Source organism: Ruditapes philippinarum, unplaced genomic scaffold, assembly GCF_026571515.1.
Source record: "Ruditapes philippinarum isolate M1 unplaced genomic scaffold, ASM2657151v2 ctg7935_1_1_1_1, whole genome shotgun sequence".
NCBI lineage: Eukaryota > Metazoa > Mollusca > Bivalvia > Venerida > Veneridae > Ruditapes > Ruditapes philippinarum.
The window spans coordinates 1-27,111 of record NW_026851608.1 but is presented as its reverse complement, the minus strand read 5'-3'; the positions used below and the strand labels follow the sequence as shown (position 1 = coordinate 27,111).

Genomic DNA, 27,111 nt, shown 5'->3' with positions numbered 1-27,111 from the left:
CGGCTCATATTATTTTTTTGCTGCGTGACTCATATACTCTTATCTCACTTTATATTGTATTTGAGAGGTTTCTTAACTTGAAACTGTTCAAGCATAAATCATTAACTAAAGGTACATACATATATAGTTACATGTAAGCACTTGTAATCAAAGTTGATAATAACATATCTAAATGTAAGCAATTAATAATCTATATGTAAATGTAGTCAAACTTATTGATCCCTTTGTATTTAAGAATGTCAATAAATTTATTAAGATAGCTGTTTGCTGTTTCTAACATCCATGTAGCTAGTTTAATTAGGCATACTGCATCGTAATCCACCATTCTGAAATTTGTAGAAATAACAAATTAGTTTAGATTATAGGAATTTATCTTAGTACGATTGTATCGGAAGCTATAAGCTTACTGAAACACTATCGAATCCGTTCCTAGAGCTAACAAGTACTAAGCAAAGAGTGTAAAGATTCTTACTCAAGGAAACAACGGATTGTCCCTGACTGGGTTTGAACACACGCGGCCAGCGATCCTTAGATTACTAGCTATAACCTGACGCGTTAACCACTCGAGCAAGCTGCCACATAAGTTAAATGATAAATAAATATGTTTCAATAACATGCTAAATAAGTCCTTGAACTTGCAAAATTGAAATAAACAACTTAATAATGAATATCTTTTTAATAATAGTCATTTGATTTTTTTCATTCTACCATAATTACACGTAATGCTGGGTATACATGTATATGAATATCACTACTTAGAGTAACTTAAGACATAAAAAAATTGAGAGTCAGCGAACTAAATTTGAATTATAATTCATGCCAGTAAGATTTAAAAATATGTGTTTTCTTGTAAACGATTTAAAAAGAAATCGTTAAAATGTGATTTCACGAGTAAAGCAAAAAGATCAAAACTATACATACACTAGCGCCACCCCGACCTGAAAGAAACGCAATTATAATAATTAATGAACATGATTTTAAATGTATTTTCTTAATAACTTAATAAGAATAAAAAAAGAATATATAATATATGTTAAAACAACAATTAACAAAATCAAGTAAACAAGAATATTGCCTCTCATTTATTATTTTACGCTGAATAGATGTTTAACATACTTATAATAAAAAGTAAGAACAAACAAGCAAAAGTATATATTTCCTCCGATTAATGATATGGTTAATAGATGTTGAACATACATGATCCAAGTTGAGGAAGCCCCCCTCTGTTGGACCTGAAAAAATCATATCAATTCTTGTTAATTCTTAAAACAAAAACACGCAAAATACCTCCAAAAGAGCTACAAACTCCATGTTATCGGGGCTGTTCAAGATAAACAATGGCACCGTTTTAAGAAATATTTTATCTTAAGTATTCAATTATTGTTTATTTCAGAATTCCAGAAAATTTGACCACCCCCTTATGGCCTGAAGGTTTGCTTTTAAGGGTTGCGACATCAGATTTACAGCCACCGTTTATCCCTGCGTGATCGTAAAAGGCGACAAAATGAATTATTGGAGTCTATGCATCTCTTAGCAGGTGAGGTGATTTTGACCACTGGCGTTGCTTTAAAGTTGTAAAACCCGAGCAAAATCCATCTTTCCTGTTTCTGCGCTATATGATCTAAATTGTGCTGGTGCGCCGTAAAACAAAAGTTGATAAAAGTAAATAGCGATGTCATAGAGATTACCTTATTTCAAAAATGATATGTTTATTTAGATGTTGATAGACGTAAAAAAACTATTATAATGTTTATAACTGTAGGCCTTTAAGTAAAACAGAAATTATTATGGTTATATTGTGATTTTCAGCTCATTTTTATGGTGGAGGAAGACCTCAGGTGCCCCCATTTGTGCATATATATCAGGCAGGAGAGCACCAGCGATTTTCAGTAAGCTAGCTGGATAAAGAATATAAAGCCCCTAGCGAGATTCGAACTTTTAGCGGCGAAGCGGCAAGTCAATGTCAACGAGCTTTAAATGATAATACAACATACTATTATTGTGATTATTCTTACCTGCCGTAACTTCCATAGGGATTACGTCCTTCTGAAATCAAATGCCGACAAATGTCATTATAAAATGTTTCATTTTTTTCTATGTTTATATGATGTTACATTTTAAAAGATATCTCAGTAATTGTTAGACTGTGTATATCAAGAATTTATATGAATAGAATCAACGGTTTCATAGTATTCTTTGGTTGTTTTAAAGGGACTTCACTGGGGTTTTTTGACATGACTTGACAGGATTTTTTTTTGGAGATTAACATTCCATTTGATGCAGTGCTAGAACCAATATTTGTGTGCAAAATTTCAGATCATTAGCCCACTACGTTTTCCAAGAATGATTAGATCTATTTTTATTTTGAAAAAAGACCAAAAATTGGAAAGCGTTGAAACACTTTTCAATCAAATTGGGCTGAGTATTTTCCACTATCTTATGCATATCCAATAACTATCTCAATAAAATGATAAATAATATATCAATTATACCAACAAATATTGATATCTTTCTGGTTCAAGTGCGACAGCTGATTCATACATATACGAAATTCAAATTTTATGTTTTTATGCTTTTGAACGTCAGTATAGTAGAGTTCATTTAAAACCTATAACACGTCGTAACGCTTGAAGCGCTTTAAAAAGTAATTGCTGGAATTCGCGTTGACAGTTTTATAAAAAAATTGAAACTTATCAAATTCATAAATTAATGATTTATATAATGTACTAAGAAAACAATGGTGGCACGCGAATTGACATAAGATATTTAGCGTGAGTCACTTTATGTAAACTTACTGTGAGCAGATTGGTACTCTGTCCTCTGTTCATTCCTGCGCCCAGTAATCTTTGAAGCAGCCAGTTTACCACTGTTATAAAAAACATATACCCAACTTAAATATATAATTTCCCAATGCAATATTATAAAATTTATTAGCAGAAAAATGATTTTGTTTTTATAATATAGAATAAAGAGTTGTAAAATGGATTGTCCCTAATATTAAACACAAAATAATGTATCACAGTATATAAACAAATATCTGGAAAAAAGTGATCCCTTTGAAGCATCAAAAACAACAAATTTGCATGAAAATTGCAGACTCAGTTTGATTGAGTCTGTACATGAGGGATAATGAAAATGTGTAACAACCCTCATTGGAGCGGTACTCAATGCAATTTTCAACGCTTAATAATTGCTGGCATCAATGATCCCGAAGGATCAGAAAAATATAACAACACTGAAGTGAAGTACGGGGGCAACTTTTTTGCAACACAGCACTTTACACCTGCTACGGTGATGTATAAATATCTGGAAAAAAGAGTGATTATGAAGGGCTTGACATATATTATTAGTTATAAAGATTTTTGACAGGTTGTATGACCCCATTTAAACGGCTGTTTGGAAATATAGTGCAAACAACCGTTTACAATCGATGAACTATGTAAAAAGTCAGATAAAAAAATGCATGATTACATTAGGTAATATTTCCATTCTTTAATCATAATAAGTTTAGTTTTATAAACGTTTCTATGGAAACCTATGTCAGGATTAACAAATGAAAGAAATACAGATTCAATGATTATTGTTTTTTTTTTGGTTTTGTTTTTTTGGGTGATAAGCTGGTTAGTGTTTCCTTGAAAACCAAACGGTGTGCAGTAATATCATATTTGCAAGTTTGTCAGCAATTTGATTTTATACTTATAGCATTGTATATACAGTATTAAACATTGATTTTTACTTGCATACTATTTGATAAAGCAGATCAAATAGTTCATGTGATGCCGTTCAAAAATGTGTGAGGTCGACTGAGAAAAATGGTACAAAGGATGTTGTTTTTGTGAATAAATTAAATGGTTTTCTGTTAAAAGATCTAATTGTGACGTCTTCATAATTGGCAAGTGTGACGTCTTTATCATATGCAATTGTGACGTCTACATTATTGGCAATTGTGACATTTGCATAATGTATAATTAAATAAAAATGAATAAGATTGAATTATTAATGATTTCTTAAAAGCAATATCATTTTATTATAAAATACAATAGAACGTAATAATATATAATGAAATTCATGTAAATGATAATAAATCAGGAAACTACATTTTACTCTTCATTAAAGTGAAGATTGTTTTCATTTCCTCTTCAAAAATGATATTACCTAGTACGTTAAATCACGAATTTTTAACTGATATAGCCTATTAATCCAACCGTTTCAATTCAAACATTGATAATAAATAAGGCTATTTTTTATTTCTATGAGCCCTTTTGTTTTCTCCCGCATTGAGGACCTTTTGTGCTGTTTTTAAAATTTCATTCCATACTCAAATGAATATTAAAATTGTCATTGGTTGTTGATTGTTCCAATAAGTTTTAATGATGAATTTTGAGAATACAGATGTCTGGAATGCGATCATAACTATCAAACTTCACACATAATGACCTTGTAATCTACACATTGAAGACAATATGTTTGTTTAGTAACGCAAGTGATGCAATTTGTTGTTTCTTTCTATGTTGTTGGATTTTTTGAAGGCCAATTCTTTTATATGTTAATTTTTTCTGCTATATTTTTTTGAAACTGCGACGCATACATAACGAGTTTTATACACACCGATCTTTACATGTATATTCGACTTATCGTTTATCACGAAAAAACGTTTATTCGACTCATCGTTTATCACGAACAATCGAAATATTTCCATAGCCTGAAATCAAACATAATCACTTTTCACATATTAGAAAATTATCAACAAATACCTTAGAAATATTCTTAATGTATATTATAAAGTTAAAAGGTTTAGGAAAGATATTATATTTACCTTCAGTGACATTCATCTATCGTTCACAATGATTAAAGCATTTATTAATTCAAGGATACTTCATATTGCCTGAAAGTGATATACATTAAGCATTTTTTAAATCCTCTATGAAGATAATTATAACAGAGAAAATTCCAAGGAATCAATTAATAATTTTCTTTGTTCTAGATAAGTAAAAAAATGACAACATTGAACATTTATTTTGAAGATAAATTATTCATTAAGATAAAAAAAAATTAAATCCTGTGTATTAAACAAATATGATTTTATATCATATTAACATGAAAAGATCGCCAAATAATATCTGAACTAACTCCCGATAGAAATTATATTGTTTTTTTTTTCTTTGTGCTTTTTGCTTTTGTTGTTGAAAACCAAAACAAAAAATTACCTAATATGGACGTGTAACAATTGGATAAATGCATTTAAAAACTATTTATAAACTGTTTATATTTGAAATAAACAATATAATCAAAACGACGTGTAGCATCTATTCACCGTCAAACACCCCATACATTGTACCTCGAAACCAAAACCATGTTGTATACATTTAATGATCTTTCCTTGAAACCTTACTGCAAGAAATATATACACATTACGCACTATGATAAAATACAAATACGAGACTTCATAAAATATACGAATAACTTATCCCATTACTATGTCATTGACTGTCAAGTCCATAAAAGCAGATGTTGTTAATGTAATACTAAATAGAACGAAGCAAGGATTTATTAAGATAATCCAAAAATCACTAAAACAACAAAAATGCGACATTTTGTTCATTAATACCAAGTAATCAAACTACTACCTAAAACCTCACCGCTGTTTAGACAAGAGTTGAATCGTGATATTTGTACATTTGTGTTTTGTTGGTTTGTTTATCAATTAGAATTTATAGTAAAAGAGAAGTACATGAAAATCGTGCATTGTCTACATCTCAACTACAACAATAATGACTGGAATAATAGATGACTAACAATGAACTGTATTTTATACGATATTACAAAGTAACCGTCCGGTTTGTATATTTATAATGTTTCACTTGTTTTAATTCTTATGTTTTTTTTCCACATAGATGTATACAGCTTTCTGCTTAATATAATAAAGTTTAAAAACTGATTTTGATTCTTTATGTACATTCGTTGCGAAACAGAAGTTTCATTTATATTTTTAAATTTTCTTTTTGTCTACATATTTATAAGAAATAAAGTTATATAATTGAATGTTTCATGATGTGGCACTCTTTACGTTTTTCATGTCATTGGATTGATTTTTCTGATGATGAAGTGTATGCCTGATAAATTTAGCTTTATCAGTCACCCTCAGCTTTATTGAAGTAAATAAATATAAATACATGTATATGTTGAAATAATTAATATTAAAATAAAATATAAAGAGAATAGAATAGTATACCTCTTTCTAGTTTGAAAATATCAAACTCATAATTTTTGAATCAAATATAATCTGTAATATTAAAGTCTCTCTTACAGGATTTCTTCATGAGGGTGAAAGAAGAGGGCGGGCGGGTGGGGGGTTCCAGCTTACTTACGGAAGTCGTTGTTTCTACTCAGCTGCCCGCTCGTAACCGAAATAATGCATTTAAAGACACATATATCTTTTCTGTTTAATTAACCATATGTTAAATCAACTGAAATATATTTTTTGAACATTTTAGGTCCCGCCAAGATGTACTTCACGTACAATATGAGCACGAGAAAGTCGTGCATTTCACTAGTTTGTGTGTTATGTTTGATAGTTCTTGTGATCTACATTACATCAGAACGGCAACTGATGGCATTTTATGTTGAAGGTATGTATTAACTAATTGTTTATTATATTAATATATTAACAACACATTTACTTGTATCCGTTTTTATATCCGTGTGTTTTATGATGATGTTTTCCCTTGCATTAATCTGCCTGAAAGGAACTCCACTGAGGTCCAATTGTCTAAAATGACAAAATTTGAAATTATTTCTAAAATCAACTGGTACACTTAAATTAGAAACCAAGCAATAGATGGTATAATACACGGTATTAAATTGAAAATACATTTTTATGCGATTTTTCGCCGAAAGGAGGGTCACCCCTCCCCCCTAACCAAAGAAGGGTCATGTCCCTCCCTTAACCCAAGGAGGGTCATGTTGCCCCTTTCCCACTTTCCATTATATGTATGCAAGACGGAATATTAATATTTTCTCAGCGGAAAACTCTAAAAAAAACTATTGTTACTTACGTATACCATAAAATAAGTAGAAATAAATGAATTAAAACTTAGAAAAAAAAAATAAAGCGAAAGAGATGCAGGGATATTACAATATAACCTACAATTATCTCTTAATTATCTACATACTCAATCAAAACCGAACTGTAACATTTTCAATTTTGTTGTTTTGGGCAGATGTACAGCCAACTAAAGTTTTAAAATATTCAGCATAGGAAATATAAATAAATACTAGAATAAAAATTTATCTTAACGTTATTACAGTTACAATTAAGGATAATCCATCATGCATTGATATTCTACTCACAATGTCTATTTGTCACGTTAATTTTTATTTTCCTATCCAGAAAGCAAAATAGGGAGAAATATCAAAATCCATAATGCGAGGACAGATTCTTTGACGAAAAGTTATTCCAATCAGGATATGGTAGGAGATAACAGACAGAAGGACATAAAAACAACTCCTCCTGTTTCATCATCAGCACGGTCGTCTAACGTTAAATCATTTTCATCACACTTGACAACAGTAGAACCCCCTTCAAGTTCCATACAATCGGAATCACATTTAACATCAACGTCTGTGAGCAAAGTGAGCCAAACGAGACTTCACAGTTCTCAGAGTTACACTTCTTTGTTAAGTTCTACTAGCACTATGAAAACCAGCTCAACTAGCATCTCAGAGACACAGGCCTCAGAAAGTAGTTCCGGTACAATGACATCCACCGGACATATCTCTTCAGAATCACATAGGACACCGCTTGTTGCTCTTAAAAACTCAAATAATGTAATTCATAATGAACTCGATGCGTCAAAAGATTTTGTGCCAGTTCTTATTAATACCAAAGATACGATAATAAAAATGAAAGACGATATTGAGGCACCAAAAGGTGTAAATACAAGTAATGTCATTTACGAAAGTTATAACAAGGTTATAGAGCAAGAATTGAACAAATAAAACATGTTTGTAGTAACAAACACTTGTTTGAGAATACACTGTTAAAAGGTCATTCAAAGATTATATTTTATAAGTCAGAAAATTACAATTTTTCTTACTGCAAAGTACCAAAAAGCGGAAGCACGTTCTGGACAAGGGCCTTTGGAATATTGAAACGTGGTTTGAGTTACGGTAATTTCATTTTCAAATGATCAAGGCGAAATGTTCACAACACTATGCTACAATATATGACAGGTGTTCAGAATGTAATAAATGAAAAATCTAGAACAATCCTAGTGTCACGTGACCCATATTCACGCTTATTCTCAGCCTATGTAGATAAATCATATCTTCTCTTGATGAAAAGTTTGAATTTTCAGTATACGCCACATACAGGGAGATTATGATATAACTAACATTTCTACCTGTCCGACTGATGTTACATTTCCAGGAGTTTTTGGACTGGATCATATCTGAAGCAACACAAGGTAAAAACATTAGATCGACATTGGTCACCGGTTTACTCTCTCTGTCGGCCATGCGATATTGATTCGTTTATTCTTGTAAAGCAGGAAACATTTGCCAAAGATGTTGAGTTTGCTTTGCAGCAGGTTGGAGTTGAAAAAGACAAGTTTGATTATATCACTCAAGCGCTCCATGACCATAGGGCTGAGTTAAGTCTTCCGGGAATCATTGATACATTGTTTCTCACAGCTAGTAATCTAGTAACTAGAAAATGTCTTGGCTATTTAAAGTTTTCAAAACGTGTTTGGGTATCACTTCAAATTCAAGGGTTTACCGATCAACGAATAGATTTTCCTAATGACAAAATCAACGAAACTATGTTTGCGAATAGTAAAACCCTTACAGAGATTGTTTTACAAACACTTCGAGACTTTCCATTGAGCTCTAGTCAGAGTCAGCATCAGCGATATGAATATCTTTATCAGGCATATCAAACAATAAAACCTGAAACTATAAGAAGTATACAAGAACTTTATAAACAAGACTTTGTACTCTTTGGATATAATACTGAACCACCAACAAAATATTTTGATACCAAATGGTATTATCAATAAACAAGTATTTCAGACGCCAAGAGATTTTTGTGTTTATTTTAGATTATATTTACTTGCATGTGCATAAATTGTTTAACATTGATATTCATCACATACTTGTATCATAGTTTGGGGACCTTTCTGTTGAAAATGTGTCGGAGTTAAATCGTATACATATACATGCACAGTGCGTTAACTGGAGTTACCCGCACTCCAGAGCATGCCCATTGATTGGCTCATTTTTACTGGGGTTTACTTATTGTGACGGAAGAGAAAGGGAAAGCGACATAAATCTCGAATCTCGAGTCCTCTTCCCATGTGCCCTTTTACTTCGCAATTATCTGTTTTCTTTAATTTCCTTGCCGATTACTATTATTCCTTTAAGTATCATTTAAGTGATTATACTGTCCGTGCTCTGCCTTGTGCCCTGTCCTGTTTTTGTGATGACTTTATGTCAATATTTGTATCAACAGTCGGCAACATTTTTTAAATTTTGTCGTTTTGGACTTTCTTTAGCTAAAGATTCTAGTTCTTTTCTACTTTATATCAAACAGCTCATTTTAATTTTGTTTTTAAATTCTGATTCATTTAGCGCCGCTTGTCATGTACTTCCAAACAGGACCAAACCTGTCTAGATCAATCTAACGATAAGTTAAACAACACTAGCAACTAGATATAACTGGTTTGAATCTACATAAGCTTTCTTTTATTTCATATTATATCCTCTGTCATAAAAACAAATTAATCCATCTGTCATATAAACAAATTAATCTTATTCGCCGTTAATAAGAACACATATTTTCCTTATAACATATGATGCTTGCTGATACCACGTTTTAACTCTTAGAAGTTTCTTAGTATATTCCCCCATAAATCGGAAGATTTGATGTGCATGTTTTTTGACATGTTTTGTTTTCCAAATTTCAACGTTTGTTTGGCTGGATTCTCAGTCACACCAATACTGTAATGTTTACATTGTGACTTGCCAGGAGTAGAAACCCCGACGTCTGGTGTAAGAATACAATGTTCCTGGCGGACTTCGAAACAACAGCAGCTAGGGCAAGTTGTTTGATTTCGGACGCCCCAAGTGTAATGTATCTTTTAATAAAATGAGAAATAGCCAATTGACCCCGTACAAACATTCTTGATTACAAACACAAGAGTAATAAATAATCCCGTCATAAAAATGCTTGCATTATTCTTTATCCCCCATCGAAATAATTGTCAACGTAGGAAGATTTGCATACTAATATTATTCGCATTTTCAGGGCATGTTTGTTTGATTGTTTTTTTTTTGTGTTTTTTTTTTGTAGATACATGCATTTATACATACCAAACTCTATTCCATTTATTGTTTTTCTGTATTTTACTATAATATCTCATTGTTTTCAAAGACCTATTTGGTAATATGAAACTAAGTATTGGAATCTAAAGTTTTGTTATTGTGTAACAGGTGCATATGGCATTTTCATTTTTGCACCGGCTTAAGCAGAATATAAAAAATGGTAAAATCTCAGATAAGAAACATAAATATCTGGAAACAAAGTGATCCCTCGGAAGCATTAAAAAAAATCAAAAATAGCAAAATTACATGAAAATTGCAGATTCGGTTTGATTTAGTCTGTTCATGAAGGATAATGTTAAAAGTGCAATATCCCTTACTCCCCCTAGCACCGGTTTGAGCAAGTTTAGGTACTCAGTCATGCTCAGCACAGCTAGGCACAACAACTACATTTTTGATGATCATAAGTTTGATCTTCTTATTTTTGTTTAAGTGTCAAAATATTTTATATAAAAATTGACGATTTAAGATTTAGTATATTTTTCTGCTTTAAAGTTCACATACGGCAGCTAGATTGGATTTTTATTTTTTCATGTTTCATAAACATTTAACTTTTTTTTTATTATTTAAAAATTGTTAATTTTTTTACATACACTGTTAGAGGGAAAACTGGTTATTTAGTAACCAAAAAAAAAAAAAAATTACCCCCCCTACACCGGGGTTTAAAAAAATTCAACTTTTAAAACCCAAAATGGTAAAATTTTTTAATTTAGAAACATCCCATATTTTGAAGTAAAATTTTACAAATCCGGCCAAGTGGACTTACTGGTGAATGAAAAAATTGGCCCAATTAAAATTAAATTTTTTTTAGGTTGCGGGGCTGGGGCGTGAAAGGTAAATTGCAATTCTAGAAAAACCGTTCATCAACAGGCCCCAAACAAACCGGCCCCACAACATTTTTTAATTTTGTGGTTTTTGGCTTTTTTAGGGTTTTTTTTCTTTTTTTTATTTACAAAAACTTTCATCATTTTATTTTTTTTGTCTGTTTTTTTTTTTTTTTTTACAATTTCATCCATTCTTGCCTTAACTGAAAGCTGTTTCAGTAGAAGTATCATGCTATAGTATATTATCCTCTTTAAAATGTAAATTCCCTTAAGCGTTGTATTAATTCTACTTCTCGTACTTTAATATTTCCTGATGTTATTTGATATTTTTTTGTAATCAAGATTTTATCTTATAACGTGACACTGTTATTTCTGCTATAAATCTCAATCGACATTGATATGTGGTAAAGTAAATGAGTAAATGTTATAAAAAATAAGAACAATGTTTGAAATCTGACTTCAACCCTGTAAATAGGGCGATATTTTACGGCCGCAACATAATAAAAAAATGAACCTTGTCAAAATCAAATCTTTACTAAGTCTTAAGCAGTAACGTTTAAGTAAGTTTATAACGCTTGTTAAAGTCTTGTCATTGATAGATTATTTTGATTAGTTTTTGATTTAATTTTTTTTACATGTACCTTTACATAACCTGAGAACGGCACACGTCCAGGAAATAAAATTAGTATCTAAAAAACCTAAACCGATGACTAAATTTAAGAGTAACAATATATAACTTATAAATTTGTGGAAATACAAGAACAAATTATAATTTGTGGAAATACAAGAACAAATTATAATTACTGGGCGATATTTTACGGCCACAACGTATAGCTAAAAATTTGCTGTGGGAGTAATAAACAATCAACAAATCATAGATAACCGCTGATATTAGTATAAATTAATTTAACCTCAATGGTTGCGCTAGATGTCTTTTTGTGTCTTTTACTGTTGGACGGAAATATTGTAGATATTTTCAAGAGTTGTGACACAAAAACCATAAACATAGAGCAAAGTCATTCCTTGAAAATCTTTTTAGTATATTTATTCTAACTCTGTTACAAATATAGATTTAAAGTTTACAAGTGTATTGTTTTACAAACCATTGTTTTTGTTGTTAAAAATCATTTCAACATTCAATTCTGATAAAACGAAAACATATCTTCATCGAATCGTCTTCAAGATATTTACACTTTACACGGGTATATTAATATATGAGCCGCGTCACGACAAAACCAACGTTAAGCGTTTGCGACGAGCAAAGATCCAGAACAGCCTGCGCATCCGCGCAGTCTGATCAGGATCCATGATGTTCGCTATCAGTTTCTCTACTTGTAATAAATAGGCGCAGGCTGGTCTGGATCCATGCTGGTCGCAAACGCATTACGTTGGTTTTGTCGTGACGCGGCTCATATTATTTTTTTGCTGCGTGACTCATATACTCTTATCTCACTTTATATTGTATTTGAGAGGTCTCTTAACTTGAAACTGTTCAAGCATAAATTAATTAACTAAAGGTACATACATATATAGTTACATGTGAGCACTTGTAACCAATGATAATAATAACATATTAAATGTAAGAATTTATAAAATTTTTATGTAAATATAGTAAAAATTTTTTTGTCCCTTTGTATTTAAGAATGTCAAAAAAAATTTATTAAGGGAGCTGTTTCTGGTTTCCCAAATCCATTGTAGTTTTTAAATTTGGCATACTGCATCGAAACCACCATTTTAAATTTAAAAAAATAACAAAATTTGGGTTAAAAATTTTTTTTTTTTATTATAGTCCACTTTCCTTTACAAATTATAACAATTTTTTTAAAACCCATAAACGAAAGCATTGATCCGTTCCAGAGCAACCAGTCCAAAGGTTAAAAAATTTTTTAAAAAAACAGGGGCCCATACTTTTTAAAAATCGGCCACGATCTTAAATTTACATAAACCAACCATAACCCTCCAAAATGTCACCAAATTAATTTTAAAAATTTAATTTTTAAAAAAAATTTCCCTAACGCTTAATAAATTAAAATTGCAAAATTTAAATAAACAACTTATCTTTTTAATAATGGTCATTGATTTTTTCATTCTACCATAGTTACATGTTTAATGTCTTTTGTTTTTTTGTTTTATTTAGGTTTTACGTCGAAACAGTATAGGTCATATCGCGACGTTACAGCTTTACTGGTGGAGGAAGGCCTCGGGTGCCCCTCCGTGCATTATTTCAGGCACTAACGGGCACCTGAGTAGAACCACCGACGTTCCGTAAGCTAGTTAAATAGCTTCCTCACATGAAAGAATCAAAAGTCCTTGTCGGGATTCTAACCCACAGCTGTGAGGGGCAAGTGGTTTGAAGTCAACGACCTTAACCACTCGGCCACGGACGCCCCATAATTGCATGTACTGCTGGGTACACATGTATATGAATATCACTACTAAGTGTAACTTAAGACATACAAAAATTGAGAGTCAGCGAACTAAATTTGAATGATTATTCAGAACAGTAAGATTTAAAAATATGTGTTTTCTTGTAAACGATTGAAAAAGAAATCGTTATAATGTGATTTCACGAGTAAAGCAAAAAGATCAAAACTATACATACACTAGCGCCACCACGACCTGAAAGAAACGCAATTATAATAATTAATGAACATAATTTTATATGTATTTTCTAAATAACTTAATTAAAATAAAAAAGAATGTAATATATAATATATGTAAAAACAACAAACAACAAAATCAAGTAAACAATTATATTGCCTCCCATTTATTATTTTACGGTGAATAGATGTTTAACATACTTATAATAAAAAGTAAAAACAAACAAACAAACAAACAACAGTATGTTTCCTCCGATTTATTATGATATAGTTAAAATATGTTGAACATACCTGATCCAAGTTGAGGAAGCCCCCCTCTGTTGGACCTGAAAAAAATCATATCAATTCTTGTTTATTCTTAAAACAAAAAAACAAACACGCAAGTAAGTAAGTTAGCTGGATAAAGAATCTAAAGTTCCTAGAGAGATTCGAACTCCCAGCGGCGAAGCGACAAGTCATTGTCAACGAGCTTTAAATGATAATACAACATAAAATTATTGTGATAATTCTTACCTGCCGTAACTTCCATAGGGATTACGTCCTTCTGAAATCAAATGAAAAACAAATGTCATAAAACAATGTTAATTTAGTTCTATTTTTACATAATGTGACATGTTTAAAACAGATCTCAGTAATTGTTATATAATGTGCAATGTATATCAAGAATTTAATGGTGTGTGTACTTTGGTTATTTTAAAGGGACTCCGCTAAAGTTATTTTGACATGACTGGACTGGAAATAAGTTTTCAAGATTAACGTTCCAATGCTGTAGGGTTAGACCAATAATTTTTGTGCAAAATTTCAGACCATTAACTCACTACGTATACGTTTTTCTGGAATGATCATTCTTATTGTGAAAACGCTTTTCAATCAAATCGGACGGAGAATAGCACAAAAATACGATTTTATCTTAATCATATTTTGCAAATCTTTCTGATTTAAATGTCACAGCTGATCCATGTACGAAATTCAAATTTTATGTTTTTTATGCATTTGAACCTCAGTACAGTAGAGTTCCTTTAAAACGTATAACACGGCGTAAACGACTTGAAATACAAGCTTGACTTTAGAACGTAATTGCTGGAATTCATGTTGACAGAATAAAAAAAAATTGAAACTGATCAAATTCATAAATTAACGATTTATATAAGGTACTAAGACAAGAATGGTGGCACGTGGATTGACAAAAGATATGACGTCACTAAATCAAATGACGTCATATATAGCGTGTAAACTTACTGTAAGCAGATTGGTACTCTGTCCTTTGTTCATTCCTGCGACCAGTAATCTTCGAAGCAGCCAGTTTACCGCTGCAATAAAAAACATATAGCTAACGATCTACTGTAACTTTCTAATGAATAACTTTTTTTATAAAATCTATGAGCAGAAAAGTTATGTTTTTTTCCATATTATTATAGATCTACTGAACGTTTGTAACGTCGCTTTTCGTTGGATAATCGTGAAGTTTACATTAGTTGTTATAAAGATTCTTGACAGGTTATATGACCTTATATAATATATAAACGGTTGTTAAGAAATATTACCCGACCCGCTAGGCCATATAACCTGTCAGAAATATTTATAAAGAATTTATAATACAGCAAGCATGATGATTTTAAGAAAGAAAGTTAGATCTCTACATAAATTGACAAAAGCTGTGTATATAAAACTATATTTAAAACCTTTGATGTAAATCTAAAAGAATGCCATGTATACATGAAGATTTCTATCTAAATATATACTTTAATTCTTTTTTAACAAAGAAATGTTTTTGTTTTTTTTCAACTTCTAATTAGGGAATGCAATAAAAGGGCACATTCCTGTAATAATGGGTATCAAAAAAGAAAGAAGGAATTGAAAACATAGGACAGGTCATATGGTGACATTCCTGCCGATTAATTGGTGGGTGAAGACCTCGTGTGCCATTCCGTGCATCAGGCATAAACGGTGAACGGGCACCCGAGTAGAACCACCGACGTCCCGTAAGCTAGCTTGATAACATCCTTACACCATTGTAAATTGCCACCAAGAAATACCAATTGTTTGTCATTGTACAGGGAGGGAAAAAGATGATTATTTTTAAAGGAACTGCACTGAGGTCGAAACACATAAAATTTGAATTAATTATATAAATAAAAAAGAGCGCTTAAAACAGAAAGATATGCAATAGATAACTAAGAAATATATTCAAAAATAAATTGAAAATGGTAATGTTGTGCTATTCTTATCCCGATTCGAGTGAAAAGCGTTGCAACGTTTTTCAATTTTGAGTTATTTTTTCATAATAAGAATACATATTTAGAAGAAAAAACTGAGTGAGCCAAAAATCCGAAATTTGCACACCAATTTCATATAAAACATTAATCATGAATTTTTTTATCAGTCCCGTCATGTTAAAAAAACACCTCAGTTGAGTCCCTTTAAGGAAGAAAAAAATTAATACAAATGATACAAATAATGCAAATGATAATAATACAAATAAAACAAATGATACAAATAATACAAATGATAATAATACAAATAAAACAAATGATACAAATAATACAAATGATAATAATACAAATAAAACAAATGATACAAATTATACAAATAATATAAATGATACAAATAATATAAATGATACAAATAATACAAATGATACAATATAATACAATTGATGATAATACAAATAATACAAATAATACAAATGATACAAACCTGTCCCCACCACATCTATCAGAACCGGATGATTCTAGACCACCTCTTGTATACCCGTACTGACTGCTAGCTGCAGAACTTAGGTTACCTCTACTATTACCAGTCATGTCACTATTCTGTCTTGCATTCAACCTGTTTTGTTCCATTTCCAGAAGAAGTTGTGCGTGCTTAAATTAAGAAAAAAAGTACGGGCAATGAAGGGAAATGTTTTAAAATTTATTGTAGCTTAATTTGATAATGTTAGGATGTTAGGTAAAGATTGTCAAATTCTTGTGTATTATATACATGTATCCATATGCTTTTTAAGTAATTTCTAATCTCATTAAACATTCTCACGTTTCATAAACTTTTATTTTGTAATAATATATGTTCATGTCATGTGTCATTTACGTACAATAACATGTACTTCTCACCAGAAAGAGCAAATGAAAAATAATCTGTATTTCTTTACAGAAAGAGCAAATGAAACAATAACCTTCTTAAAAAAGACAGAAAGACAGTATAACAGTATAACATAAAAACAGCAAATGAAACAATAACCTATATTTCTTTTCAGAAAGAGCAAATAAAAAAAAAAATATTTCTTTTTCAATAAGATAAATAATAAAACAAAATCATGTAATTTTCTCAAATACAATCAACCTGTATTTCTTCAAGAAAGTGCAAATCAAACAAAAACCTGTATTTCTTCAAGAAAGAGCAAATCAAACAAGAACCTGTATTTCTTCAAGAAAGAGCAAATCAAACAAGAACCTGTATTTCTTCAAGAAAGAGCAAATCAAACAAGAACCTGTATTTCTTCAAGAAAGAGCAAATCAAACAAGAACCTGTATTTCTTCAAGAAAGAAAGCAAAGCAAGAAAGAACCTGTATTTCTTCAAGAAAGAGCAAATCAAACAAGAACCTGTATTTCTTCAAGAACGAGCAAAGCAAGCAAGAACCTGTATTTCTTCAAGAAAGAGCAAATCAAACAAGAAATTGTATTCCTTCAAGAAAGAGCAAATCAAACAAGAACCTGTATTTCTTCTCGTAGGGAAACTTGAGCATCTCTGCCAGTGTTTACTTCTTGCATCTTGTCAATCAGTTGATCCTGCAGTTCTTTAAGTTTTCTTTCAAGAATTCGAACTTGCTCGCACGCTTTACTCCTCTCAAGCCGCATCTGTTCTTCCAGTGCCGCTGAATTATAATACATCTTTAGTTAAAGGCCCATTATGCCTTAGAAATGCTATCAATTCTTTTTCTCAAAACTTTATTCTGGTATCTTGTTACAGTTTCCAAAAAATAATACTTTATAGCTTTATTCATTAAATATCTTCTGCTACTTTTGCTATGTTGGCCCTTGGTATAGTTATAGTGAATTAGAATTTTAAAAAGTCAAAATACTACTTACATACGAATTAATATCATGTAATAATTGCATTGGCAATTTTCACTTGTCACAATCTCAACAGTTTAAATTGAAAATAAACACTATTTCAACAAATGTTCAACATTTTACCTTTCTCCTTGGTCAGATCTTTAACTTGACCTTCTAGTTTCCTCAAAACTCCCATCAGCCTCTGATTTTCGGTTTCAAGTTTAGCATTGTCAGCTTTTAGTTGTTCGATAGTTCGGCTCTGGTCGTTTAGTTGAGACCTGATAGTGTCGTTCTGATAAAATACAAGACAATAAAACTATATGAGCCGTGTCACGACAAAACTAACATAATGGGTTTGCGACTAGCATGGATCCAGACCAGCCTGTGCATCCGCGCAGTCTGATCAGGATCCATGCTGTTCGCTATCAGTTTCCCTACTTGTAATAGAGTTTGTAAGCGAACAGCATGGATCCTGATCAGACTGCGCGGATGCGCAGGCTGGTCTGGATCCATGCTGGTCGCAAACCCATTATGTTGGTTTTGTCGTGACGCGGCTCATATATATATACCAAGACAGAATTCAACGTGATGCACGCGCCAATTGTTCCAACATCAACGCTCTAACCCGTTGATTAGTCTTGACATTGATTTCATGATTTTCAAACTCCTGGAAAAATCCCGCATTGAAGGAACAGTTGGATGGTGCAATTTCGACTATAAGCTCCCATACTGCTAGTTTTGACATTTCCACGGCCGTTTTTGGTGCCAAAACAAAATAGAACCATCGCATTATCGCATTAATCTGGCAGTACGGGGACGGATAGAAGGTAAAACCACGGGATCATTTATCTCGCAGTCACTCGCCTTTTCCCGTGGATATATTACATTAAATAAGTACATAAATAATATATAAACAAAACCAATAATATTCTATATTGAACGGCTTTAAGCAAACCAATCTTGCAATATTATCAATTTGGTAGCGTTTGAAGAAGGTCTTCTCACTTCATTGTTTTGTTTAATAGTTTATCAACATATTCACTAATTTCATCTAACGAAATGAATACATTGGTAATCAATATTTTATTGATTGGTTTTGGTTATTTTTCTGTAAGCTAAAAATACTTTTTTATTTTTCTATTGTTTCGTGTGATCTGTAGTATGAATACCTCAGATGACAGTTAAAACTTCATTAAATATTATAATTATCATCAAAAATAAGATAAAAAAACTTAGAAATATAAAAGAAATTGATTATTATAAATGTATAGAATGCTGACAGTACCATGTATATTAAGAGGCTAAATGTATTATTCAATCAAATATCTACAAATAAAACTACCCGGAAATAAATAAAAAATAAACGACAACAACAACAAATTAACATCGTATTTTTGTTATTGTCGTTTTCCATACTTACAAATACGTCAAATCTATATTTGAGATACTAATTTCACGACAGACGCCAAGTGACTGTCAAAAACTCATTACATTTATAGATCTACACCTGACTTAAAGGTATTCATTCAAATGTTTTACGGTCTTTTTCTTAGACTTTACAAACAACTTACGTTTCTTTTGTTGTCCTTCTCCATGTCGTCCTTGTATTTTTGCAATTCTTGTTCCGTCTTCTTTTTCATTTTTTCTAGGGCGTCAGGAATGCTTGCGCATTGTTTCTCCAACTCACGATTCTTTGCCTCTAAATCACTGATCACCTTCTTTGCATGTTCAAGACGTTCTAAATTTGTAAAAAATATTTTGTTTGTTTATAAACTTAACCAAACCAAACGAAACCTCATCATACAAATCAAACTAAACATAACTAAACCAAATAAAACTAAACCAAACCAAACAACTAAACTAAACAAACTCAACTAAACCAAATTAAACTAGAAATGCCATATTTTCTATTACTGCATGTTCACCGCTACTTTTCAAACATGCTTTTAATCCATTATAAAATCCTTATCAAACATATATTTGACATTTCTAAACAATTAAAAGATATATATTTATGAGGCCTAGTGAGTCTTAAACAAAAATTACTGACACTACCCCATAAATACAGCACCCTGGAACTATTTTTTTAATTATGTATGCAATATTTTGTTATTATTGTAATAATCATCTGCTAGAATGCACAGTTGTTGATCTGCAAGCAGCACACTTGGTTAACTTAATTCTCCTACAAAGGGATGTAATTCATGCATAATCTTAAATTATATCGGAACGCGAGTATTCTCCCGTTGATGCCTGTCTTGTTACTTCAACAAAGGGATGTAACCCACGCATATCTTAAAGAAAATCGGAGCACTAGTAATCTCCCGTTGATGCCTCAACAAACTGTCCTACTTACTTGCATTGTCCTTCATCTGTTCATTCGATAGTTCATCGTTAAAGTTAACTTTTTCCTGTAGCGTTTTAACTCTGTCTTCCAATTGTTTACTCTTCGTCTTTTCCTTATCTAACCTGATATATGATTAGATAGAATGATTACAGGTTATATGGCCTTATATAAACGGTTTGTAAAAATAATGCCCCGTTCTTGCTTCGGTTATATGTGACCAGTGCCCTGCTGTGGTCCGTTCCAGTGGTCCTGGGTAACTGGATCGTGCATAGGGCTTCGTTAATTGATTGAATGCCACCTATAATTTTTTATCTTTGTTCTCATATTTTACATTTGTCTGCTTCGGAAAATGAATATATAGAAAATATTACAGACTATTGGATTTTTTCAAAATTTAAAAATTATTGCGTTGCTTAAGGTTCAAAAAGTACACTAAAAAGTCTTGTCATTATCAGATTAAAATGTGATTACAACTTACTCGTTTGAAAGCTGTTTGTTCTTGTTTTGCTCCCTGTTTAAGTCACTCTGCATGTTAGATAGAAGTGTCTGCGGCCCCTGCGCTGATGATTTGACATTGGCAAGCTCTCGTTCAAGGTCAGAAACCTTCTTTTGCAGACAGTTTATGTCGTTCATCAACTTCCGGTTCTTATCACCTTCACAACGGAACCTGAAATGAAGTCAGTGTTGGCCAAAAGCTCATTTTTTCATAACTCTGGGTCAAAATATAAGTGAGACTTAAAGAAGCGCTGGAGCACCACACTAAAACCCGTATTCCAGTATATACCGGACAAAGCGCTTGAATGTTTAAATGCTAAAATCTCCCGCCAAAATACAAGATTTCCAACTCATCTGTTCACGATAATGAATAAAACATGTAAGAATCGGGGAAAATAGCTATTTTTTCTACATTGTGATCATGATTTCTGCAAGCGTCTAGGGGTACTGCTCCAACAGTGTACAGAGTTAAATCCCAAAAATGGTCATTCGTCATAAATGGCGGCATGACGGAGTGGTTAACACGCCGGGCTAGTAATCTAACACTCGCTAAAACCCTGTCAGAGGCGAGCCGTTGTTACTGTTGTTTAAGCAAGAAACCTCACTTATTGCTCAATACTAGTTGGTCACAAGAACGGATTTGAGAGTGCGTCAATAAGCTTACTGCACAATCACACAAAAATAAATTAGATATATATCAAATTAAAAATATTCATTCATTTGTCTGCCATATTTTTTACGTCATCTTGCACGTTATGCTATTATATGGCACATACAATGTTTAGCTTTCTATATGTGATAAAAACCCCAGACGAGATGCCAAGTGGTAGTTTCTTGTCGGTTACCAGATTTCAAATTTTTAAAGAAATTTCTCATCTATTTCTTATTTCTCAGGTATTTGATTGGTCAGAAACATGTACGGAATGTACACTGACCAATGAAAATCCTGAGATTTAAAACTGAATTCAGAAAAAAGTCCAATAATCTCGATGCCAGGATTGTTTACAATCCGATTCCAAGAAAATAAGATTTAAAAATAGGGGGAAGAGAGCAGCCGACATCTTTAGCACGCGACAACAAATTACCCAACATTCCAAGGGTGACAGGAAGTATATAAAAAAGAATACATGTACATACCTATCCTCGAAATCTTTAGCTGCTCGTTTGTTTGCTTCAATTTCAGACAGGGCCATATTCTTCTGTCGATCTGATTCTTCAAGTTTCTTTCTGTAAGTTAAATACATGCTAATAAAAGTGGCATTATGCTAATTAAAATGACTTTATGCTAATTTAAGTGACTTAATGCTTATAAAAATACATTATGTCAATTTCAACCTTCTCCTATATTTCAAATATTTAAAAAAGAGATGTATTATTATCATTATCATGCATTACTCTGCCGTGTCATACATAGTATGTTTGTAATATGTTGTCCTCATGGGCTTATTAGCCTATTGGAAATGAAATAAATAAATTCTAAATTCAATTAAAGTGACAGTATGTTAAATAAAGTAACAGTATGCTAATTAAAGTGTTATTACGCTTTTTAAAATGACATTATGTACATAATAATAACATAATTATTATTATCATTAATTATAATAATAATAATAATAATAATAATAATAATAATAATAATAATAATGATAATAATAAAACACCACAAACCTGCATTTTTCTAGCTCATTTTCGTACATTGATTTCATTTTTTGTAGATCATTCTCCATGGAACGAAGGGTGTCTAAGAATCTTGAGGAATCCCCCTCCCCCGGGGGCCCGAGGTTACGCACTTGCTGTATATAATCTGCTAGTCTGAAATATACATATATGAGCCGCGTCATGACAAAACCAACATAGTGGGTTTGCAACCAGCATGGATCCAGACCAGCCTGCGCATCTGCGCAGTCTGATCAGGATCCATGCTGTTCGCTATTAGTTTCTCTATAATTGTAATAGGGTTTGTAAGCGAACAGCATGGATCCTGATCAGACTGCGCGAATGTGCAGACTGGTCTGGATCCATGCTGGTCGCAAACCCATTATGTTGGTTTTGTCGTGACGCGGCTCATATATGTATTAACGCAAAATAACAGAGCTTACGGGAACATATTCTATATAAATATCAAAATATATTTTGTTTAATAAAGGCGAAAGAAATGTACCGAAATTATAGGAAATTAAACTAATATTTCAAAATAATTTCATGACAGAAATATAGGGTCTATATTTAAACGCACTGCATGACGGGTAAAAGAAGACGCCTGTAGTAGTATATTTTATTTTAGTGAGGAAACTTTTCTATGTATTTTGAACAAAATCCGTTTTTTAGTTCTAAATTTGCTACATATCTCATTGTAATAGTGTTCAGTAGAAAAAAATATTTATATCGTGGATTTTGTTGTTGTCGTTCATTGATTGATTGATTGATTGAATAATTGATTGATTGATTGGTTGGTTGGTTGGTTGATTGATTGATTGGTTGGTTGGTTGGTTGATTGATTGGTTGGTTGATTGATTGATTGATTTTATTCATTCATTCAATTATTCATTCATTCATTCTTTCTTTCATTCATTCATTCATTCATTCATTCATTCATTCATTCATTCTTTCATTCTTTCATTCATTCATTCATTCATTCATTCATTCATTCATTCATTCATTCATTCATTCATTCAACATTCACATTCATTTATTTATTCATTCATTCATTCACATTAATTAATTAATTCATTCGTTCATTTATTCATTCACATTCAATTATTCATTCACATTAATTAATTAATTAATTAATTCATTCATTCATTCATTCATTCATTCATTCATTCATTCATTCATTCATTCATTTATTCAAGTCACGTATTCAAATTACTAAAAATTAATTTTAACCAACTACATGCATGTACAAAATTCTATAAATAGTAACAACATACTTCTTATTCACTTGTTTCATGTCCGCCTTTTCCTCAAGGCGAGGGTCATTGCCACCGTACATACCCATGTTTGATCCTGTAACAAAAAAATCATAAATTTATGTCTGTCCTGTAACACAGCAAATAATCATAAATTTATGTCAGTCCTGTAACAAATAATCATAAATTTATGTCAGTCCTGTAACACAGCAAATAACCATGAACGAACATGATCATTAAAGCAATGAGGACCAGATTTGATTGTGTCGACCTTTTTCGAATAGGACATTGAATGATCACCTCTCTTGTAGCTGCATGTTGTACAGGGAAATATGAAAATCTTCAAAACTTTAAAAGTATTAGAATATGTGATTCTAAAATCAGTTTAAAATCCTTTGTTAATTGTTTAATCGTGAAATTCGAATTATTCTAAAAGTAGAGACAATACCCAGCAATTAAAAATACAACAACAAAAAACAACAATAAAAAAACATTAACAAATATTTACAAAATATATTTAAGTAATATTTGCAATTATACTTTAATTAATTGAAGCAGTATATTTAAATCAGTCTTTTTTTGTACAAAAACAAAAAGATTTTAGATGTTGCTGGAGAAAATGCTCTACAATGGTTAAAGTTATTGTTAAGCCTAATTTTTACTTTTTTTTGGGGGGGGGGGGTGGGGGTTAGTAGAGGAAATTATACTGGTGTTGTGAAAAGGTGTATTTTTGTCTTCAAAAGAGGCCTGAACTAATGCAACGACGAATTAGATCGCACACAAAATTAACGAGCGAATTAAATCAAATCGAATTAAATCACAGCAAATTAAATGTCACACGAAATAAGCATGAGTCTTAATTCACACTTGAAATTAACGAGCGAATTAAATCACACACGAAATTGATTATGTTTACAATAATATATTCACCGTTATATATGATTATGCTACCTTATTTAGAATATAAATCTTTGCTTTTCAGTGGGAAATATTCACGGTTTATTGGTAATATATAATATATTGCACACAGCATGCCCTCCTTTCATCTAAGGATATTGAAAAAGATATACGCTGCGGTAAATGATGGAAAATTATCACGCGATCAATATGAAGCTGTTAGCGCGTGAGTGCGCACGAATGTTGCGTGGCTACAAACAAGCAGGACATGACACAATTTGTTTGTTTACAGCGTTACTATGGGCGGAATAAAAAATGATTATTATAAATATTCGTCTGCTTTCTGATTAAAAAACAAAACATAACAAAATGTAAAAGTAAAAATGCGAGGTCATATTTTTACAAAAAAATTCATTAACTGGACTTTGTATCAAAATAAATCGTAGCAAACAGATAATCATGATTTTAAAGGCCCATTATGTCTAAACAATTATATCATTTTATATTTCCCAAAAATTTGATTTTTGGCATCTTTTCACGGTTTCTAAAAATACTCATTTGCCATACAAAATGAACTGCCCTTGCTTCTTTGTTTTGATGGCAATAAGTATAATAATAGTGAATTAGTATTTTCTATTGAAATCAAAATAGTATTTTGTTTGCATTTTGCTACTTTTACGACAATCACTACACAGTGAGCGCTTTTTTTCAGTTGTTTTACATCTAACATGCCCTAAATCCATTACTTCAACATTATGAAACACACGTTTGACATTTTAAAATAATTAAATAAATATAAATTTCTGAGACATAGTGTGCCTTTAAATGGATAACGATATTATTATCTAATATATGTTCATCATTTAACTGAATTATGAAGAGAGACAATATTTTTGAATATCGAAAAAATGTTAAGATCGGCTCTAAAATCACAACAACACACGTTGGCAACTGTAAAAAAAAAATTGCCGCGTACTTTATATCAGTCATAATGTAGTAATATGTTTCTGGTCCTTTGGCATCATTGATTACAATACTATTAATATTGAGGATTGAGTACTTATCCAGGCGGTGCTAGGGGGAAATGAAAATGTTTGAATCATATATCATGAACGGGCTCAATAAAGTCGAGCCTGAATTTCACTCGTGTGCCCTCAAGTTTTGTATATATATACAATGTACATGTAGATTAAAAATACATGATATAATTAAATTTTATAAATACTTTTTTTTCAAAAACCATGTGCTCTCAAAATTGAAGATTTTTTTTATATACCTTTAACTTTTTAGTCATTGAAGTTGTAAACTAATATTTCATCAATTTTATTGATATTCTTCTGAAATAAATCAAACCAATTTTCGTTTCTATGCAAAAGTCATAGTTTTCACGTCTTCAATTTGTACTCTCCAGTTAAGTCAAGAAAATGTATATTTAATGAAACGAAGTCAATACAATCAAAGGTAGAGACATGGTGGCCTTGTGAGTTTCACATCTTATTAAGTTACGAACTATTAGTAAACTTAACACTAAGTATTTGTAACATTAGATCTAAAGATGTAAAAAATGCTCCATATGAGTGGTGGAACAAAATATAAACATTCTTGCCGAATCCCTCGAGACCAATGAAAAGAAATATCTCCACCCCCATCCCTCACCCTCTATACACAAATACACACATGGCCAAAATTCGTAGACACAGATATATTGAGTCTATACACCCAAGAGGTAATTTACTGTGCAATCGTTTAGATACCCCCTAGCACTGGCTTAAGCGGCATTCAAACAGTATTTCTAAAAGTTTATAGACTTAGACTTTCATGCAAGAAGAAATGAAATATGCAAGAACGGAAAGATTCACGTGACCACGCGCCGTTGTTGTACGTTTTTAGATATGCGCGACTCAGGGCACAATGTAAAAACAGATTTTAAAGTGCAGTTACGGCCTGGGAGTTTGATCATTAAAATATGAAACGCGAGACTACCAAATTAGACCTATACATTTATGCAAAAATATATCAGGATCCTGTGGACTCGGGCTTTAAATGTGTCCACGTGTTTCTGTACATGATTAGGCACGAAATGAAAATACTATAATGCTCTTTTTTACACAATAACCGGCGTAGAATTTTAATAAAAATAGTTTGGGAAAATCAAATTGATTTACAATGTATAATTTATATAGAACATTTGATAGATAATTTTTAGTGTTAATTTTTGCTCTATCTAACCACTATTAAAGATCCTGTAACTTAATTCTTTATGGTTTTATAGCATAAATATAATGTTCAAATGAAGATTTATCAATATTGTAACTTCCAAAAAGCATTATTTGTAAAAATATTACCGAATTTACAGTTCATGTTAATAAAGGGATGTAATTAGAAATTTATTTTCTATAAAGTCTAAGTCATTTTTTTTCAATAAGATATGAATGCATATATTTTAGAATGCATATATTTTAATGATTGAATACAATGTGGACAAATACTTGCAGTACATATTTTACATATTCTTCGGTGTTTGAAAATTGTTTTAGAAGCATAATTATATGCATATATATAAAATTTCATTTAACACACAGGGTCTTTAACGGAACAGTAATGACACA

The 27,111-nt window shown here is 31.4% G+C and overlaps 1 protein-coding gene across 3 annotated transcripts; it reads right to left on the bottom strand.

Annotated features, from left to right (window-relative positions):
- Positions 1–23,709, bottom strand: LOC132760111 (prelamin-A/C-like). 3 transcript variants are annotated; one of them, XM_060752191.1, is made up of 14 exons: positions 23,627–23,709; positions 22,365–22,508; positions 21,834–21,923; positions 20,680–20,868; positions 20,211–20,323; positions 19,426–19,592; positions 17,996–18,146; positions 17,513–17,673; positions 16,499–16,665; positions 2,796–2,866; positions 2,016–2,046; positions 1,198–1,232; positions 922–938; positions 1–326 (listed from the first exon to the last, which is right to left on the bottom strand). In XM_060752191.1, the coding sequence occupies exons 1-14, from the start codon at positions 23,692–23,694 to the stop codon at positions 294–296; spliced, it is 1,437 nt and encodes a 478-aa protein (XP_060608174.1). In that variant the 5' UTR covers positions 23,695–23,709; the 3' UTR covers positions 1–293. The 3 variants fall into 3 exon arrangements, with proteins under 3 accessions (XP_060608174.1, XP_060608101.1, XP_060608030.1); XM_060752118.1 differs by lacking the exons at positions 1,198–1,232; positions 2,016–2,046; positions 2,796–2,866 and adding exons at positions 14,093–14,127; positions 14,315–14,345; positions 15,041–15,111 and having other exon boundaries at positions 4–326; XM_060752047.1 differs by lacking the exons at positions 922–938; positions 1,198–1,232; positions 2,016–2,046; positions 2,796–2,866 and adding exons at positions 13,804–13,820; positions 14,093–14,127; positions 14,315–14,345; positions 15,041–15,111 and having other exon boundaries at positions 5–326.
- Positions 23,710–27,111: the final 3,402 nt, after the last annotated feature.

Excerpts from the sequence above, each read along its gene's own strand:
- LOC132760111 (XM_060752191.1), bottom strand. The coding sequence starts at position 23,694 with ATGGGTATGTACGGTGGCAATGACCCTCGCCTTGAGGAAAAGGCGGAC. Across the intron at positions 21,924-22,364 it reads AATGAGCTAGAAAAATGCAG|AAAGAAACTTGAAGAATCAG; the intron begins GTTTGTGGTGTT and ends TTTAACTTACAG. Across the intron at positions 2,867-16,498 it reads GATAGATGTGGTGGGGACAG|TGGTAAACTGGCTGCTTCAA; the intron begins GTTTGTATCATT and ends TTTTTATAACAG.